The 18,666-nt window shown below is 38.3% G+C and overlaps 2 protein-coding genes across 3 annotated transcripts; both read right to left on the bottom strand.

The window, feature by feature from the left end:
• Positions 1 to 10,172: 10,172 nt before the first annotated feature.
• LOC120415258 (uncharacterized) lies at positions 10,173 to 12,613 on the bottom strand. Of its 2 annotated transcripts, XM_039576726.2 has the most exons (4): positions 11,588 to 12,613; positions 11,223 to 11,527; positions 10,983 to 11,159; positions 10,173 to 10,907 (listed from the first exon to the last, which is right to left on the bottom strand). In XM_039576726.2, the coding sequence occupies exons 2-4, from the start codon at positions 11,507 to 11,509 to the stop codon at positions 10,727 to 10,729; spliced, it is 645 nt and encodes a 214-aa protein (XP_039432660.1). In that variant the 5' UTR covers positions 11,510 to 11,527; positions 11,588 to 12,613; the 3' UTR covers positions 10,173 to 10,726. The 2 variants fall into 2 exon arrangements, with proteins under 2 accessions (XP_039432660.1, XP_039432659.1); XM_039576725.2 differs by having other exon boundaries at positions 11,223 to 12,613.
• Positions 12,614 to 14,726: 2,113 nt separating this feature from the next.
• On the bottom strand, positions 14,727 to 16,330 carry LOC120415257 (uncharacterized). The gene has a single exon (XM_039576723.2). It carries the CDS (start codon positions 16,240 to 16,242, stop codon positions 14,911 to 14,913), a length of 1,332 nt encoding a protein of 443 aa, XP_039432657.1. The 5' UTR covers positions 16,243 to 16,330; the 3' UTR covers positions 14,727 to 14,910.
• Positions 16,331 to 18,666: the final 2,336 nt, after the last annotated feature.

Genomic DNA, 18,666 nt, shown 5'->3' with positions numbered 1-18,666 from the left:
CATTGCACCTTAGTCACTGGCGCTGCCTGGATCATCAGATCGGGCGATGTGATAGCTCTGAATGGCGTTTCCTTGCAGGACAGGGGTGTTCAAATTTGATTTACTCCAAGCATTATTTTGGTCTTCAAAAAATAAACTTAGGACAAATAAGTGTCATTCCAAGTCAACTAAATACAATTTTGGACTCGACTTTCACCGAACTAACTTGTAGGAAACGTTCATCTATCGATAGTTAATAGAAATATCAAGTTCGGTGCCAATTGGACCATCCCGAGCAGGGGTAAATAATACGGGAATACCATACTTTGGTATTACTTGGCATAATAACAAATACCAAAATGTGCCTTTGGTTGCTCAGTAATAGATACCATGAAATCATACCAAAAAAAATGATGGGGAAGACCAAAGCAATACCAAAACGTGCCATTCCAAGGGCAAATGAATACCAGAAAAATAAAAACTTTCCGGGTAAATAAAAATCTCATTGAACAAAAAACAATGAGAATTCTCTATAGGATTACAGCAGGAATTCAATTTTGCTAATGGGATTGCAATGAGAAATGGGTAGAATTTTGATGCTATTTTTAAATCCTTCGAACAGGCAGGAAAACGAAGTCTTGCTTGGAGAGCCAAAAAATATCAGATAAAGAAAACTAGAGGAATACTGGAATCGAACCCATGACAGGTAAGGTGCAGACACCATTTTAGCTACCCGTTTACCAACTGAGCTATCAACGCTTGTTGAAAACAAGCTGCTGCTGCCTCAACATGTTCTAGCTGCAGGCAAAAATATCAAGAAATTCAAAGAAAGAGAAACAAACTAAACCAGAACGAGAAAGGCTATAGCCCAGGCAGCGTGGCATTTTTCGTGGGATTTTTGAGGAAGCATGATTCCAATTGAACAGGATTCAACACAAATTCAATATTAAAAGGATTTTAGAACGAAGTTCGAATACCACATGCATACCAACATTTTGGTATTGAAAGAGTTATTTTTAAATTAACAAAGATTGACATTATTATTTTTTAGTTTATCGATTCTGAAAAAAGGCACACATTGTTAAGTCAAATCCATTATAAAATTAAAAAAAATTCTCGTTAAACCTATTGTTATCGTATAGTTAATCGTCTAAATAAATAAATGTTTTTCTTATCATTTTCAAATGTATGAGCATACTTTTAAGAATGTTAAACATCATTTAAATTAGATTTTATTTAATGAATCTCCTTTAATTTAAAATATTTTTATTTAAAATACCTTAACAATACCAAATTATATGGTATTCCCTAAATTTTAATGATCCTAAAATGACTTTTTTAGACCAAAATCAAAAAGTTGGCAATAATTTGGAGTAGATTTGCGTTTTTAAGTGTGGAAGTAAGTAACAGTTTGGCAAAATTCAACATTTTCTTAAAATTTGCCCAATAACAAAACAATAGCATAATTTGGTATGATACCACAGATTGGTATTAATTTACACTTTAGATATTTTTTCAAGGGCTCGCGAATACCAAACCTGTTTTTAAATCATTGCATGAGATATTGCCTCATCAACTAAGGGTCGTATCAACAAAGTTCAAAAATGCAAAATAAAGAGAATTTTCTCAGCTTTTCAAAAATATTTTTTTCAAAATTGGGCAAACATGGGCTCTAATCTTAAAAAAAATAATAACGATTTGACATCGAAAAATGAAGTTGAAAGATTTTTGAGACCAATATTTCGTTTTTTTAAATCAGTATTGATTCAAAAATTCATAACTCGGTCAAAGATTTTTTGCCCGCTCTGAAAATTTCTGAAAAATTGGCATTTGATGTCCTCTAAAACATATCAGAAAATTAAAAAAATACAAATAGTTTTTTTTTTTTTGCAAATCAAGTTTTGGGACAAAAAAGACATTTTTTTCAGTGTAGTCCTTATCCATATCTACAACTTTGCCGAAGACACCAAATCGATCAAAGAAATTCCTTCAAAAGATACAGACTTTTGAATTTTCATCCATAATTTTTGTATGGAGAGCTGCCAAATTTGTAAGGAAAATTATATGGACAAACTAATGATGCAAAATGGCTTCTTTGGCCATACCGAAGGCACCAAAAAAGATTGAGCCGGATTAAAAAATACAAAAAAATCGAGTATCCGAAACCTCAGAGAATTGCTCAGATACTAAAGACACTCAAAAATAAAATTCTGATTTTTAAATATTTTATGTTTTAATGGTTATAAATGAATTGAAATAAACTTTTTTAAGCATGTTTCTTTTGTTAAATTTTGTTCTCAGTTTGGATAACTGCTGTCGGCTGTGCTGACGATGTTGGAAAGCAATTTCCGTTACTTATTTATTTGTAAGGTACCGTAAACCGGGGTGACTTTGATAGGATTTCAATTTGTTTTTGAATATTTTCCAACAGGTAAGGTTTTTCTCCGGGGTGACTTTGATAGTCATAGTTTTTCTTGTTAAAATCATATTTAAGATGTTCAAACTTTATTTGTACGCTAATGTACCATCACTAAAGTAGCTGACATAGTTAAAAAAAAAATCAATGTTTATATTTAGTTAACTAAGTGTATAAGATTTTTAGCACAATACATATAAATTTTCGGTAAAATTGTTAAAAAGTCGGAATTTTGCCTGAAATTTGTTAAAACTAGTTTTGTTTATGAAATTATCGATTTATATTGCATTTTATACTGAATACGAAGCACGAATCATAAGTTTTCACATTTTACATGAAATTTGTTCAACTGAAATTGCCTATATATTTGGAAATTTTTTTTTAATTGTGTTTCAAAAACACATATTATTTATTATTTACATTTTTTTTAATCTTCTCTTAGTGGAAAATTGTCCAAAGAATCCGAAAATGCATTCCGTTTTCCGATTAAAAATCATGTTCATTGAGAAAATCATGACACTTTGAGAAGTTGAAAATAATGACTTTCATCAACATTTTCTTAACTATAGTTAACTAACTTTTTAAACTTGTCAAAATTTCATGAAAAGTTCTTCTTGAGGTACTTTGAACTCTTCTCTACCACGGTCAGTATGTTTCTAAACCATTCCTTACGTTTTTTAGTTGTACTCATCATTTTGCGGAAAAATCGCAAACCTATCAAAGTCACCCCGGCTATCAAAGTCACCCCGTTTTACGGTTTCTCGAAATAGATCGAGCCTCATGAAAATAAACTATTACAATTTTGATAAGTTTTTTTTAAGAGAATAATTGGTGTTATTTTAATAAAAAAATTACTTCCAAAGCAAAATTTAGATTTTTTTACATCTTCGTGTACCATGATCAAATGATTGTTATCATGAAATATTTCAAATAGGTTTGTGCAAGTAGAATTACTTTAATTCCTTCGTATTCAAGAAATTACAATTTGAAGTAAAATAACTATGGAAGAATGATTGTGGAATAATCGTAATTTAACCTTAAATTCAAATCATGTTTTTTGCTATAAAAAAAACTTTCAACCGGAGTCAACCTTATCAACCTTAAAACCATGTGACAAAAAAAACCACAAAAAATCATTGAAAACTTCATTTTATTGTCTAATAGGTGCCCAAAAGGTATTTCCCTTCTCTCTGATTGAGTTGTTTAAAGTAAATCAAACACGAGAAGTTAGATTTTTAAGGAAAAACTAAAAAGCCTTACCATTTTTTTTTTCAAGGGCTGAAACCAATATGACTTGTTTTAGAAAAGGCGAGTTTAAAAGAAATGTAATGATTGCGGAGTTGGCCGTCCCAAAAAAATGAAAAGTTGTCAAATCTTCGGTGCTCACCCCTAGAATGATAGATTAGGATGTCAGGAACAATGTTTTCATGTAACAAAAAAATCCCAAAAATGGTTTACAACTCGCGCGTGGAGCTTGAATGAAAAAAGTGCATTTTTCGAACATTTTTCAGAAATGCGCGTAACAATCATACTAAAGTCATTCAAATTTGGTCGCCTTGGGCTTCAAGTTATAGTTTAATGTCCCCTGAACAAATTCCTGTACAGACATAGTCCATAAAAGCTTGTGTTTGGGCATGGCAGGGCGTTTTAGGGAGAAAAATTTGCATTCTTTAGCCAAAAAAAATTCAAAAATCACTCCCCAAAACGAGCCAAAAAAATTTGCAGCCAAAACTAATGCATTCAGCTTATAGGAAATTTTACGGAGATCATTTTGCTTTTTTAAACATTCAATTTATGTCAACGCAAAGCCGAGATATTTGCATTTTAGTGAACAAAAAGTGACGAATTTTCAAAATTCTTGGTATATTAGCGTTTTTAGCATAAAACATTGGCTACTATGTTTACAAACGAGAAGGCATATATTTTGGATACATTTATTTTGTTCGCTCAAAAACGATATTTGTTAATAACATTTCATGAAAAAACATAAGATTTTCTCACAATTGTAATTATCAAAAAAAATGAGTTTTTTATAAATGAATTTGTTTTATTCGAATGTATATAGATAAAAAAATAACGTTCACAGCTTGGAGATATGAACTTTAATAAAATTAATTTTGATTCAAGATTATTTGTCGTTTACGTCACATTGTGAGAAAATCTCATGTTTTTTCATGAAATGTTATCAACAAATATCGTTTTTGAGTGAACAAAATAAATGTATCCAAAATATATGCCTTCTCGTTTGTAAACATAGTAGCCAATGTTTTATGCTAAAAACGCTAATATACCAAGAATTTTGAAAATTCGTCACTTTTTGTTCACTAAAATGCAAATATCTCGGCTTTGCGTTGACATAAATTAAATGTTTAAAAAAGCAAAATGATCTCCGTAAAATTTCCTATAAGCTGAATGCATTAGTTTTGGCTGCAAAATTTTTTGGCTCGTTTTGGGGAGTGATTTTTGAAATTTTTTTGGCTAAAGAATGCAAATTTTTCTCCCTAAAACGCCGTGCCATGCCCAAACACAAGCTTTTATGGACTATGTCTGTACAGGAATTTGTTCAGGGGACATTAAACTATAACTTGAAGCCCAAGGCGACCAAATTTGAATGAATTTAGTATAATTGTTACGCGCATTTCTGAAAAATACTCGAAAAATGCACTTTTTTCATTCAAGCTCCGCACGCGAGTTGTAAACCATTTTTGGGATTTTTTTGTTGTATGAAAACATTGTTCCTGACATCCTAATCTATCATTCTAGGGGTGAGCACCGAAGATTTGACAACTTTTCATTTTTTTTGGGACGGCCTATTGCGGAGTATGGATTCATTTTACTGACTGTCCAAAAACTTTGTTTAAAAAAATATTTCTCAAAAATAAATACCGAAGATCATTTTTTGATTTATTTTACGATTTGAGCCTATAAAATTTGTAAAATTATACATTTACTTGTATGATTTATTTACATACAGTTTAGCTGTTCATTGATCTTCATACTTATTTTAACCGTTAAAGTCGCTCTGTAGTTCTGCTGCAAAAAATAAATCAGAGCAGCGATTAGAACAATTTTCAACTAATTTAAAATTTTCCGGGAATTTGCGGGATTTCCCGGGGAAATGTTTGAAGAATTTGTTATGCTGACTTCCCTGTTTCATTGAAAACCTCGCTGATGGCACTCACTTTTGAGAACCCCTGCTCAGTGCATCATACGAGCCAAACATGTTTGTGTGCAAGCGGGGAGGTACTTTGCATTCAAACCACGTTTCTTGATAATGCTTTCGAATGCATACTACGACTGCTGCTGCTGCTGCTACTACCTTCTCTCCTCCACCTGAATCCATTCAGCCATCATGTGTACCAAATACAGGACGAATCCCTCGGGGAACTGCGAAGCCAGCTGGAGCAGGGAAGGGTGGAACGGGAAAAGCACTTGCCAAGTTTAACCCTATAATTTTTAGCAAATAATCATCAAAATATCACTCTCGCTGGCGCTCCAGCCTCAAGTGCCCAAGGATCCAAACAAAGAAAAGGAGGTGGGAGTAAACGGAAGAAGGGTGGTGTGGATAAACAAACGACTGCACTCTCAATGAATGGGGGCGCAAGGAAATGGGTTGAATGTGTGTACGTTTCTACTCCTTTCTTTGCATGAGCTGCCATTCAACCCATTAGCAAAGGACACACGATACTCACGGTGGCGGTGGCTGAGCAGGAATGTGAATGGATGACGACGACGCTGAGTACCCTCTCGACGAATGTCGAACAAATGAAGCGAAGGAGACGACACCACCTCGCCTCGGTAGGCTGAGCAAGGGGAGAAATGAAGGGGGGGAGGACACACTAGAATCTAGATCCTCGTTGATATTCGGAGGAGCAATATCCTCGAGGGGGCAGCACGCAAGTAAATATCATGAATGATGCATATTTTAATCAACTTCAGCTTCAAAAAACATTCCGAGCAGGGTTTTTCCATTTTATTCTAGGGGTTTTTTTTTTTTGTTTTAGAACGGTAGGCTTGAGACGTGTCAATGAAGGGGAAAGTTTTGCATCTTACACTCGTGCATGCAATCTACTTACACACGAAATCAACTGATTTTTTCAGGACTGCAAAATCACTTAGGTCTTTAGGTTTAAAAAGCAGTCATATGAGTTTTATGATATCAAATAAAAAGAAACATTTTACTGAAAAAATATGCAGAGCCAAAATAGTTCACTTCAATTTTCCTATCATTTATTTTCAAAAGACATAATTTCGAACACAAAATTAATGAAAAGTGTGCTGATGAATCGATCAATTTTAGTTTTAAGAATGTTGATATTTTTTCAAATGCTTTTCACATTTTTTTTAAATTTCATAAAAACTTTATGAACATTTTATTCTAATCATACTCAAAACTATTATCAAGAACTTTTTTCGACTATTGAAAAACTTGTTATTCTTGTCATTGAACTATTTTCATAATTCTCACTTTTTAATTGAGTACAACTTTTGCCATATAAACTTCAACGACAACAAGCGACCATTAAATCTTAAGCGATTTGGCTCAAAATTGGCACAGTTACTGATTTTTGCTAAAGAATCGAGCCAGTGGGTATATCTTGAGATTTTCCAAAATGTTCGATTTTTCTTGTTATCCTATTGTAGCCATAACGAGTTATCGTGATTCTACGAAATAATGTTTTGAAAAAGCTGTTCATTGTGAGGTCGTTCGAGGTCACCCGCGACAGACACGAACGACGAAACAAAGGGAACCGCAAACAAACTTTTTAACATTAAACTCTTTAAACTATGTTTTAAATCGCCATAGCTCGTGTGATAATTACATGCACACTCCTCATCTTTGTTATTGTCTGCGTTTTGTAGAACATCTATACACCCGAACAATAAAATAAAAATTGTTCTTCTGGGTTATTTCATTCAATACCAAAACAACATTACATTTTCCTACTAGCATGTCCCACATTTTTTTTTAATATTTGAGTAACGATTAATGGCAGAGGTTCCAAGTTAAATAAAATCATTTTTTTCGATAAAAACCATTTTTTCATTATTGGGCAAATCGGGCGTACAAGTTCCTCTGACTCCAAAATTCCAACTCATCACAAACATGGGCACTTTGCTTTTTAGGCTATAAATCGTCGCTTGTGTGCTATCTTGTGACACGTCTGCTGTAAAAAGATAGGACGTGTCACAAGATAGCACACAAGCGACGAAATGCAAAATTTCCTTCAAAAAAGAAAATTTTAAAAATAAAACATTAAAACGACTGTTACTAAAAAACGGTGCACTTTATTAGAAAAACGGTGCTCTTTATCAAAAAATCTGAAAACTTCTTTTTCTGATGCAAATTCAATTATACAATTTAAAACAATATTTAAATATGTTTTGCTGCAGTATATTTTTTTAAAAAGGCCATTTTTCAAAAAAATATAACCCAAGCAAATAATGTTTGCCTTTGCTGAGTCATACTTTCAAAAATGGCATTTTTGTCCCCTAAAATATATCCAAAAATTATAAAAAAAATCAAAAATTGTGTTTTGAGTGATTCACTTTTAGTGACAAAAAGATAACTAACAAATCAGCAAAAAAATGTTTTACCGTATGTCTTTTTTTCAAATCTTTACTATACATACTTTGTTGAGCACACCAAATCAATCAAACAAATTTCCTCGTGAGATGCATATTTTTTAATATTTACTTTCCATTTTTTGTATGGACAGCTGTCAAATTTGAATTTAAAACTGTATGGACGAACTGATGACTAAAAAATTCTTCTTTGGTCACAGGGAAGTACCCATAATAAACCATAAATAATTTACCAAAAAAAATTGTATTCAATTTTTGCCTGTTCTCATGAAACATTTTTTTAGCTATCCATGCTCAAAAGATTTAAAAAAATATTACAGAAACTATAAATAGTTGTATAAAAAGAATTTTGAATACTTTGAAATAAGTCCGAAGAAAGACATTTTGTATTTTTTAAAAGAATTGGTTATTACTGCGGGCGTTAATAATTAGAGTTCACGCGCGGTGATACGACCGCAAGATAATGGTCGCATGACAGCCGCATGACATCCGCAGAAAAAATTTTTGGCTGTTGTCAAAGGTTGCCTTGAGTTTTCAGCTGACTTTTTGGAAAATATTCAAAACAAACCAGGTTGACAGCCAAATCAACGAAGAATTTCAGTTCAACTTGCTGATTTTTACACTGCGGTAGTTAGGCGGTAATAATCGACTGTCACTCACAGCGATGGAGAAACGTGATTTTATCTCGCAATAAGCAATATGTATAAAAATAATAAAGAAAAAAAAAACGGAACTGAAACATAAGACACAAGAATAGATTATTTTGAACGAATGAAAAATTCACATAAATATTACAGAAACAATAATAAATTATTTTGCAGGAATATTAATTCTTAGAAATATGCTTGATTTTAGATTTTTCAGATAGAAGTTTTTAAAGTAATGCTTATTTTTCAGGTTAAAGAAAGACGAATGAACATTTTGCTAACCACCCCCCCCCCCTCCTCTCGTGGACAATTGTCCATACAAAAAAAAACTTGTTTGTACGGAGCGTGGACAATCGCGTGGACAAATTTTTGTTTTCGTCAAATCTTACATTTTTTGAAAACTAATGATTACAAAACAACTGAACTGGTGTAAAATGCATTTTAAAACACTTTTGGCATAAAATTGAAGAAACTTTGGCTCTTCATTTGAATTTTTATATATTTTTTATTTTTTTGCATTGCATTTTAAATTGATTTCAGCTGATTGCAGTTTGATTTCCATTGAAATTTTAAAGTTTTTTGAAAAAAAATTTTTGCCCCCTGATTTTTTTTTTTTTTTTTTTTCCTTGGATGGCCCACCTCTTACCCATACACAGTTTTTGCAGTATGGAAGATTTACGAGCAGATATCTTTCGATAATTCTAAGTTCGTGTTATGAGAGTGTCCTGTAATCTTAACTCAACTTCCGTGTATGCCCATCCATATCTCTCTTTCTAATCTCAAGGCGCTCTTACAAATCCTGTGCAGAGTCTTTCCTTATCATTCAGATTGCAGACATTTTATCCATTTAGGGTATTGGAACCATTTGCTATTCCACATGCATATGAGCACATAGGGTTAAACCGCGCCCAGATTCGCGTTACTTTTGATCAAGTTTATCATATGCAGCCCAAAGTGTCCCCAAGCGAATGCGTACCGATAATGAAGATGGCCGACCGTCATAACGTGCTCTTCGTCACAGTACCATCGTGGGTCACTTTTACTCGAACGGCCGTTGCCGCACAAACTCCTTGCAGCTCCGTTTAAACTCATTGATGTTGCTCGTCATCTTTGCAGCCTCTGGAAGCTGGTTGTATAGCTTAAATCCTTTGTAAAACAACGAGTTCTGCGTACACGCTTTCTTCCAGTTCTGCAATCTGAGATCGTCAGCTCCTCTAGTGTCGTGCTCATGGATATCCCTTCCGCGTACCATGGCTTCCGTCAAGTATTGTGGTGCCATCCTTTCCTTCACACGAAAAACAAAGACAAGTGTGTTGTATTCGATCCGTTGCTTTACCGACATCCACTGCAAGCATTCGAGCATTCTCAGCCTCGGCGTCAATCGTTCACATCCCAGGATGAGCCGCATGATTTTGCTCTGGAGAACTTGCATCCTTTTCAGTTGCCGTTGTGTTGCCAAGAACAAGATCGATGAGCAGTAGTCGAAGTGCGGCGCGATAAGCGAATTGTATAACTGAACCTTTGCTTGTGCTGTCAAGTACACAGAAAAAAAAATCGTGGTAATATTTCATCTGGGAAGGGGTACATCTTTTATGTCAGAAAAAATGTGTAATTTTACCTCTGGAAATGTGTAAATTTATCTCATATATGAGATAATTTTACCTCATATATTGAGTAAATTTGCAACAGAAAATGCTCAAAATTACCTATGAATGGTGAAAATTGTCTCTGAAAATGTGTAATTTTGCGCATTTTCTGTGGAGTTAGGCGGATAGATATAGAGTTGTCATCAAGTATAAGGAGTGTAAACAAACTTTGCTTTATAACAAATTCTTTTATTATTGCCGTCAACTTTGTATATTTAGGGCCAAGCTGAGGGTTTTTTGGCCAGCAAAGAACGCTCTCGAGAACGGGCTAGTACGAGATCAATTAATTTGCCACCGTGTCATCAACTGGACCTGAATTATCGCGAGCTTTATAAGTGTCCCCTCAAAAAATAACTTACTATAGGTTCGTTCAACAGCATTATCTTTTTGTTTTTTTTATTGGTTATTCCTATCTCTCCTAAACAGTTTCAAGAACGCAAGTCCTTCCCTAACTAAGCGTTAAAAAATACTCCAATGAAGAGCGCAATTTTTTTGCGAAGTGTCGGAGAAGGAACCGGAAGATGTTTGGAGAGTACTCGGCGGGGTGACCGTGGTGGCGCGGTCAATCTCCGCGTACCGTACGAGCTGAGCAACTTGGGCCGCATCTGCAGCACCGATATCCGGCGGTAGATGCTGGAATGGGAGAAAGAGGGAGAGGGAAAGCGGTTAAAAAATATTTGCAAAATTACAACTCGTGCAGCAACTTACCGGTACACGGTCAGTCCGCAGGATAGCCGGTAGGTCTCTCGGCCGGCAGCTGCAGCAGTACTCAAAAGTACGTAAACGATTCGTCCACACCGGATGGACAATGCGCAATCCCATCGCACAAGATGGACTCGTCGACGCACGCGTTCAGGTCCGGACACTCCTCGGCGGTGGTTAGGACTGTTAAAAGAGCACTGATGGTTAGTAAAGAAATTGTCGAGTGTTTGTGCTGATTCCACTTACCAAATGACTTTGACGGTCGCTTGGTCTGCTCGACTCAGCTGGACGAGTACGCGCCGTTGTCCGGTCGCTGAAGACTTCCGCCACGTGTCGATGGGAAGCAGGGGACACGCCATTACGGAGACGCCCTCGCTGTTTATGATAAAGACGCGGACCTTCGATAGGCACCGAATTGACTTACCGGGGCTGAGACTGGTGCTGTACTTCAGCGGAACGGCGGGATTGTTCTTGCGTAGCAGGAAATCTCGCAGCCGAACGTGGAGGTGCTTCTCTTGCGATGGTTGAATCATCCAGGGTCGGTTGCGGCACTGCAAATTAAAATTGAGTGTCATCAAGTAGAATATAGAACATTTCAAAGTCAAACTCACCTCCCCAGCAAACAGCTTAGCGATCGCGTTCTTGCAGATGATTGGCGACTTGATGAACCGTCAGTAGGGCGGAACTCAATGGTCGCTCCAAAGTTGATCGTGTCCGGATCGTCCAGCGTGATCATGTTCCCGGCGGAGAAATTAATCTCCACCGCGTGTCCGGTCGAGCGAACACGATCGGCAGAAATTACCGATTGGTCGAGTTGCAGATTACAGATGCACCCCGCGGAAACACGATCGATTAGTGCCACGGTCGTTCAATGATTTCGATCGTTGGGTACGCCGAAGCAGTCCCGTGTTGTGCTTCGAAACGGAAGATCCAACTGGACAGAAGCTGACGTTCCCGAAACATCCCAGAAACTTTTTCTTCCAGTCGCCCCAAGCGTTCCCACAGCCCCGACCTTCTAAATTCGCATCGCACTAAATCCGGTCTGACCCATCCGCAGTCAACGATCCTCGGATGTGAACCGGTCGAAAATACGCCAAAGCAAACCGATGACACGTCCCTGGCCGAAAGCATTCGATACACCAGAAAACTACCGAAAAAAACAACCCCGTCGCTCGCCGCACACAAATGAACCGTTCTCCGCTGGCCACAATGTTTATTTTAATCTTCTTCCTGACCGTTACTTGCCGGACAGATTCCCACTTTCTCCCAAAAGGAACTGGAAGTGCACCGCGCGGAACCATTTTTTCGCAACGATTTTCCTTGGCCACATCAAACAAACAACAAAAAAAACAAAATAATCCGTCCGCGATTTGTTGGGCGACCCCTGAAAAACTTTCAAAACAAGTTTTGACAGTTGTGAAATTAGGTATCGAAAAAAAGGTCGAAAAACTGTTGTATGCAATATTGCATCGAAATCGTACTAAAATTACACCTTCCATCGAAAAATTAATCCTTTTAAGAGTAAAATATGTTAGCATAAAATTTTCAGTGACAATGCGTCTAAAACAGATGTAATATTAAACATTCCTTTTTTCAACATTCCATTTTCAAGCTTCCATTTTTACACTATTTTTTGCTGTGTAGCGGTTGATTCTGCACAGAACTCCAAACTTTCGGGCTGCCTTCCTGATAGTGTAATCGATGTGCTCGTTAAAATTCAGCTTTTCGTCCAGCATGACTCCAAGGTATTTCATCGTCTCCACCCGCTCCACGATTCCACCATCCATCTGTACACATCTTCTACACTCACTGATCGGCCGTGTCGTCACCACCATACACTTCGTCTTCGCAATGTTCAGCTGCAGCTTCTTCCACTTTAACCATTCTGAGAACCCGATCAGCTCTTCGTTCATGGAATCAAAGCACTCGTCGAAGCTGTCACCAACCACAAACAGCACTGTGTCGTCGGCAAACAGGTTCACCTGTACTCGCTTCAACGCCTGTTTTATGTCATTTATGTAGAGAATAAACAGCAAAGGTCCTAGAACGCTTCCTTGTGGTACTCCGAAGTCTACTGCTGTTTCTGGTGAAACCGCGCTGTTATACCTCGTGACCTGCTTTCGATCTTCCAGGTAACTGGCGAACCATTTCAGAACCGTTCCGCGTATCCCGCTCTTCCTCAGAACGCCAAGCAATTTAGTTCGGTCGATGGTTTCGAACGCCCGCTTCAAGTCCACGAAGACTGACAGAACAATGCTTCCATTTTCAATACACTGCTTCCACTTCAGCAATAGAAGATTCAGCGCCGACTCACAAGAATGTTGTTTTCGAAACCCGGATTGTTCTTTCAGTAGCACACCATTTCGGTCAATGAACGCCACCAGTTGTTCCTTCACGATCGTCTCCATGACCTTCTCGTACAGCGGGAGCATGTTGATTGGCCTGTGATCTTCAGGTTTCTTGGATTTCGGGACTTTTGGGATTGGAACTACCAACGTCTTCTTCCATGCGTCCGGAAATTCACCTCGTGACAGCGATTTGTTGACGATGTCCAGTAAGTCCACAGCAACAACGTCCAAAGCGTCCACCATTACCCGTTTCGAGACATTTCCAACACCAGCACAATCCTTCAGAGCTCGTACCGTTTCCTTAAGCTTGCTCAGTGTTATTGGGTGAAACTCACACAACAGCTCCTCCGGTTCCGTCCCTCCTTCTTCAGGCGTAAACGTCGTTGCTGGAATCCCTGCATTTATCTCCTCAACACTCCGTACAAAGTAAGTGTTGAGAAGCCTTGCCGTTTCCGCATCCCCTCGTGGCTTTCCAAAAACGATCTCCGTTGGTGGCTGTCCTCCTGGCTGAATCAGCGATTTCAAACACCTCCAAAGTTTCTTGGAATCTCCACCGCAGCTTCTTATTTCATCGTTGATTGCGGAGTTCTTTGACGCTCGAATTTCGTTAACGTAGCGGTTTCTGCAAATCTTGTAACTGGTCCAGTCAGTGGCAGTCTTGGTGACCTTAAACTTCCGGTAGGCATTATCTCTAGCTGTTTTCAGCATACTAAGGTGATCTCCATACCAGTAGTTTGCGTCTGCACGTTCGTCAACGCGCACGTCAACGAGGCTTCCAACTGCCGCCACCATTTCCGCATCAAATTTCTCTCCCGCTTCGTTTACTGACACCGTAGGATCCACTTGGCTTCGGTTAGAACGTAAGATTTCCTGCAGCTTTTCTCGAGAGTAGCGACTCCAGCTAAGTCGGGTCTTGTTACGTTCGGGAAGATTGACGCTGCTTGTTCCGGTGCTGATACCAATGGTTTCGTGGTCGGATACCTTAAGTTCCTCTACAACGCGTGCATTTCCACCCTCCATGTTAGTAAACACAAGGTCGATCATTGTGCTGCTACTCGGTCCAACACGGGTTGGTTCCGAAACCAACTGCTTCATGCCCAAAGCTTCCGTGACATTTCTCAGTTCTCTTGAATAACCTGGCTCGTTCCATCGGATGTTGAAGTCTTCAACGAATACGTTTGCTCGTTCGTCCACAAAAACGCTCCTGAGCCACGCCTCTAGACTTTCGATGAAGGTGATGTCACTGCTGCTCGGTGAGTGATAGATTCCTCCGTAGATTCCGTTCAGGGTTGAGCTTTTAATGTCGATTGCGAGGAACCAGTTGTCACCATCTACGACGTTTGAAACGGTCTCGAATTCAACACGATCATCCACGTACATCAAAACTCCTCCCGTGTGGACAAACACGCAGTTTTTCTGTAGTTCTCAATTTCGTAGTCGTCAAGATTATGTTGTAAAGTCAAGTGCGTTTCTGTCAGTATCACTAATTTTGGCTTGTTTTGTTCGATAATCACTTTTAGCTCGTCAAAGTGTGTCCTCATTCCCGCTACGTTCATGTACAATATTTCACCCACAGGTTGTAATTGCTACTGTGTATAGTCAACCAGCTTGTTTCGCCGTCCCTGCTGTTTTCTGTACACCGGACACTCGCTGCTCCAAGCTGCATGATCCACGTCGATGTCAACATTTTTTTCCTGCTTCAATTTTTCACAATTTGAACACTTCTCCGTCTCCGCCTTACAATCCTTCAGTTCGTGCGCTCCACTGCAGATCGGACAAGTGATGACAGCAGCTTTACAGTCAGCTCCTTTATGGTTGAACCCGTTGCACTTGAAGCACCTAAGCACCTGCAGTCCATCAAAGACACGACAACGCTTCCAACCGCAATTCACCTTTCCAGAATCCAGAACCTTAAAGTAGGTGTCAGCGTCCAACTCTACTATTGCATTGTTGTTGTCGTAGCTCCACTTTTCATTGCGATAACTCCTGCACAGTTTGAAATGTTTCAAGTTGGCGAACGAATCGTTGTGATCCATCAACGTCTCACGCAGTTCGTCCTCCTCCAGCTCCTCCGGCATGCCAATGATCTTAATCGTTGGTTTCAGGGAATCCCGCCGCTGTACGTCGTACCGCTCTCCAAGCTGTTTTTTTACGTTCTCCTGTAACACCTTAACGGAAGCCTCATCCTTTAGTGCAACTACGACTTCACCATTTTTGTTCGTGTAAACACGCTGAACGTTCAGGTTTTTGGAACTGACTTTTTTCTGCACTTCCATCCGGGCGTTCTCAATCACAACTCCTTCCTTCGGCTTGATAACAACGACCGGATCCGGCTTCTTGCTTTGCTTCTGTTTCAGCTCCTCTTCTGTCATAACAACTCTCTGCTGCAGCACACTCGCAAAGCTCGTTTTTGGGGTAACGAACGCTGTCAATGTGTCTCCTGCTTCTCCTTCCTTCCTTTTCTTTGATTCGACGTCCTCTGCCTCCTCAGCTTTCCTTTTCTTCGACTCTGATCGCGTCTGAACACGGTTTCGGGTTCCTTCCTTGCTGTCACTTACTGTTGAAGTCTTCCTGTCTCTCGCCAATTCATCCCGTACAACTTTTCTGACAGTCGGTTCAAAGTTTTTCACAAAATTTAACATGCACGACAAATCTGCGAGTTTCGCGACAATTCCCGACAGAATTTTTTCCGTGTTTCCATCGTCTTTCTCGCGCAAACACGCGTCACACACAAAGACGGCGTTAGGTAGCTGTAACAGCACCTCGATACGTTCTGCCGTCTCGCGGGGCAAGCAGTCTACGTGTATTGGCCGTCGGCACTTTCCAAAACAATTGACGCACTGGTCTGTGTCGCCAGGCAGAGAGCACTGCGCGCAAAGACCCTTCTTCCCTCCACCCTTCCCTTCGCCCGTATCCATCGCGGCGGGTATTGTGCCGGACGACAAACAGAAAAGAGGAGCAATACTTAGCTTTAGTGTTTTGATTTATTTCCTCGTCGAAAATCTTTGGCTGATCAGCATTAAATCCCTGAACTCCAATGATCACTTGCGCAAGGCAGCTTCCACGTCCGGTAAATATTTTTCTAGCGTTTGCGTTAAACTGCGACACACTTAAAACGACACTTTTTAGCTGGTCATTAAAAAGATGCAACTGTTCAATCGAATACTACCACGCTCCTTTTTCGGGCCAACTGTAAAGGCGGGGAGAGACAAAAACTTTAAAAAATATTTGTCCTAGCCTTATGTGAAGTCTCCAGATTATCGAATTTCGAATAACCGAAGATTCGGACAATCGTCACTTCAGATAATCGAGCTGGGAAAAAACAAAGTGTTTTAAATAATTTTCATCTGTAATTTAAATTAAAAGATAAATTTTTATCTTATTTGTTTTTTGTCTACATAAATTTTGAATTGCAAAAAACTTGAAATAAAATTTACAATGTTTGCATTGGCTTTAACCTTATGAAACAAAGTAAAAGATTTAAAAAAATATATTAAACTCATTACTAAAACTAATTTCCATTAGAGAGCAAATCATGACAGCTGTTTGATTTATGGTGGGAAACATTCTAATGACACACTCTTGCACATAACTAGATAAGGGTGTCAGAATATCCTAGACACTATCAAGAGCACTCCCTCCAGCTCTAGCTTGTCGAAAATTCCTGCGGATATTCGTCCCATTGTCGCACGTGCTCCTGAGGACGACACCCAGCGCGACTAATTATGAGCCAGTTTCTTCACTCTGGACAAAGTCCTTTCAGCCACACTACCGCCCTAAGGAGTTTGCCCTTAATTAAGTGATTTTAATTATCTTCTTATGCGCGGCTCTAGGCTACGTTTGAGATATTTATGGCTGCGACGCCACTTTGGCGGATTGTCGCCCGTTTATGATTAATGTACTTTCTGATAAAGTGAAAGTTTTAAGATTTGTAATAACGCTTTTTCTACAAGTGAGGTTTATTTTTCAGCTGAAATTTGATAACCCAATTCTTTACCGTTCACCCCACAAATAATTGTCTTGTTATTTTCCAATTGCGGTATCCATTGGAATAATTTTGTTTACGACGTAAAGTCTGTTTGATCAGCTTCCTAACAAAGCGACACGTCATAACTTTTCCCCCCTCAGCCTAGTTAGTGAGGAGGCTGCCAACTGGCAGTCATCAAATTCATCCAATTTATTTTTATTTTTTCGCAATTCCCCCCACTTAGTCCTCCACCGCTCCAGTGATGGAGTATCTTTGCCTCGAGGATCTGTTTTCCTCCCCTCTTGAACAGTCAAAAATATGTTTTCCCCCTTTTTGCCCCACTTTGACTCGCCGCCTAGACCACACAAGAAACTAGAAAGAAAGAATGAAAGAGAGCATCTTGGAGCAAACAGAAGATTTTCCCCAATTTTTCCCGGCCCCGCGTTTTTCCGCACTGACTTTGGCAATTGGGTTTGATTTATGAAACTGATACTTTATCGCAACAAACAACCAACCAAAGGAGCGGAATAAGTGTTTCATCACACTTCAAGAGGGCCGTGGAAAAGGGGGGTTGGGGGAATGGAATTCATATTATGTCTTCATTAAAATGAATCAAAGCACTGTGTTGATGCCATCTCACAGTTCGTTATAGGGGAATGTATTGAATGAAGGAAAACTGCCAATTACGTAAGTTGTTTTTTGTAAGAATATTATAAAAAATTGCATTTTGTATAAAAATCTAACTTTTGGAGATTTACAGAATTTACTCACTGGATTCTCTGGCACTACAAAAAAATCTCTGGGTTAACTTTTTACTGTCAAATTTGTACCTTGAGAAGATTACCCTTACGTGCTCAGAATTCCGAAAAAACGTATTTTTCATCAAAAAAAAACTAATTTTTTTTTAGCTCAGCCATTTTCCGTTACTCAACTGTAAAAAAAAATTGGAACATGTAATTTTATGGGAAATTTAATGTACTTTTCGAATCTACATTGACCCAGAAGGGTCATTTTTTTACTTAGAACAAAAGTTTTCATTTTAAAATTTCGTGTTTTTCTAACTTTGCAGGGTTAGTTTTTAGAGTGTAACAATGTTCAACAAAGTTGTAGAGCAGATAATTAAAAAAAATTTGATATACAAACATAAGGGGTTTGCTTGTAACCATCACGAGTTATCACGATTTTACGAAAAAAGATGACCCTTCTGGGCCAATGTAGATTCGAAAAGTACATAAAATTTCTCATAAAATGACATGTTCCAATTTTTTTTACAGTTGAGTAACGGAAAATGGCTGAGTTTTTAAAACTTTTATAGTGTTTTTTTTTTTTAAATACGTTTCTTCGGAATTCAGAGTACGCCCTCCCTCACGAGATA

This window comes from Culex pipiens, chromosome 2 (genome assembly GCF_016801865.2).
Source record: "Culex pipiens pallens isolate TS chromosome 2, TS_CPP_V2, whole genome shotgun sequence".
Lineage (NCBI taxonomy): Eukaryota > Metazoa > Arthropoda > Insecta > Diptera > Culicidae > Culex > Culex pipiens.
Note: the sequence above shows the minus strand (reverse complement) of the source record. Positions and strands in the feature narration are given on the sequence as shown.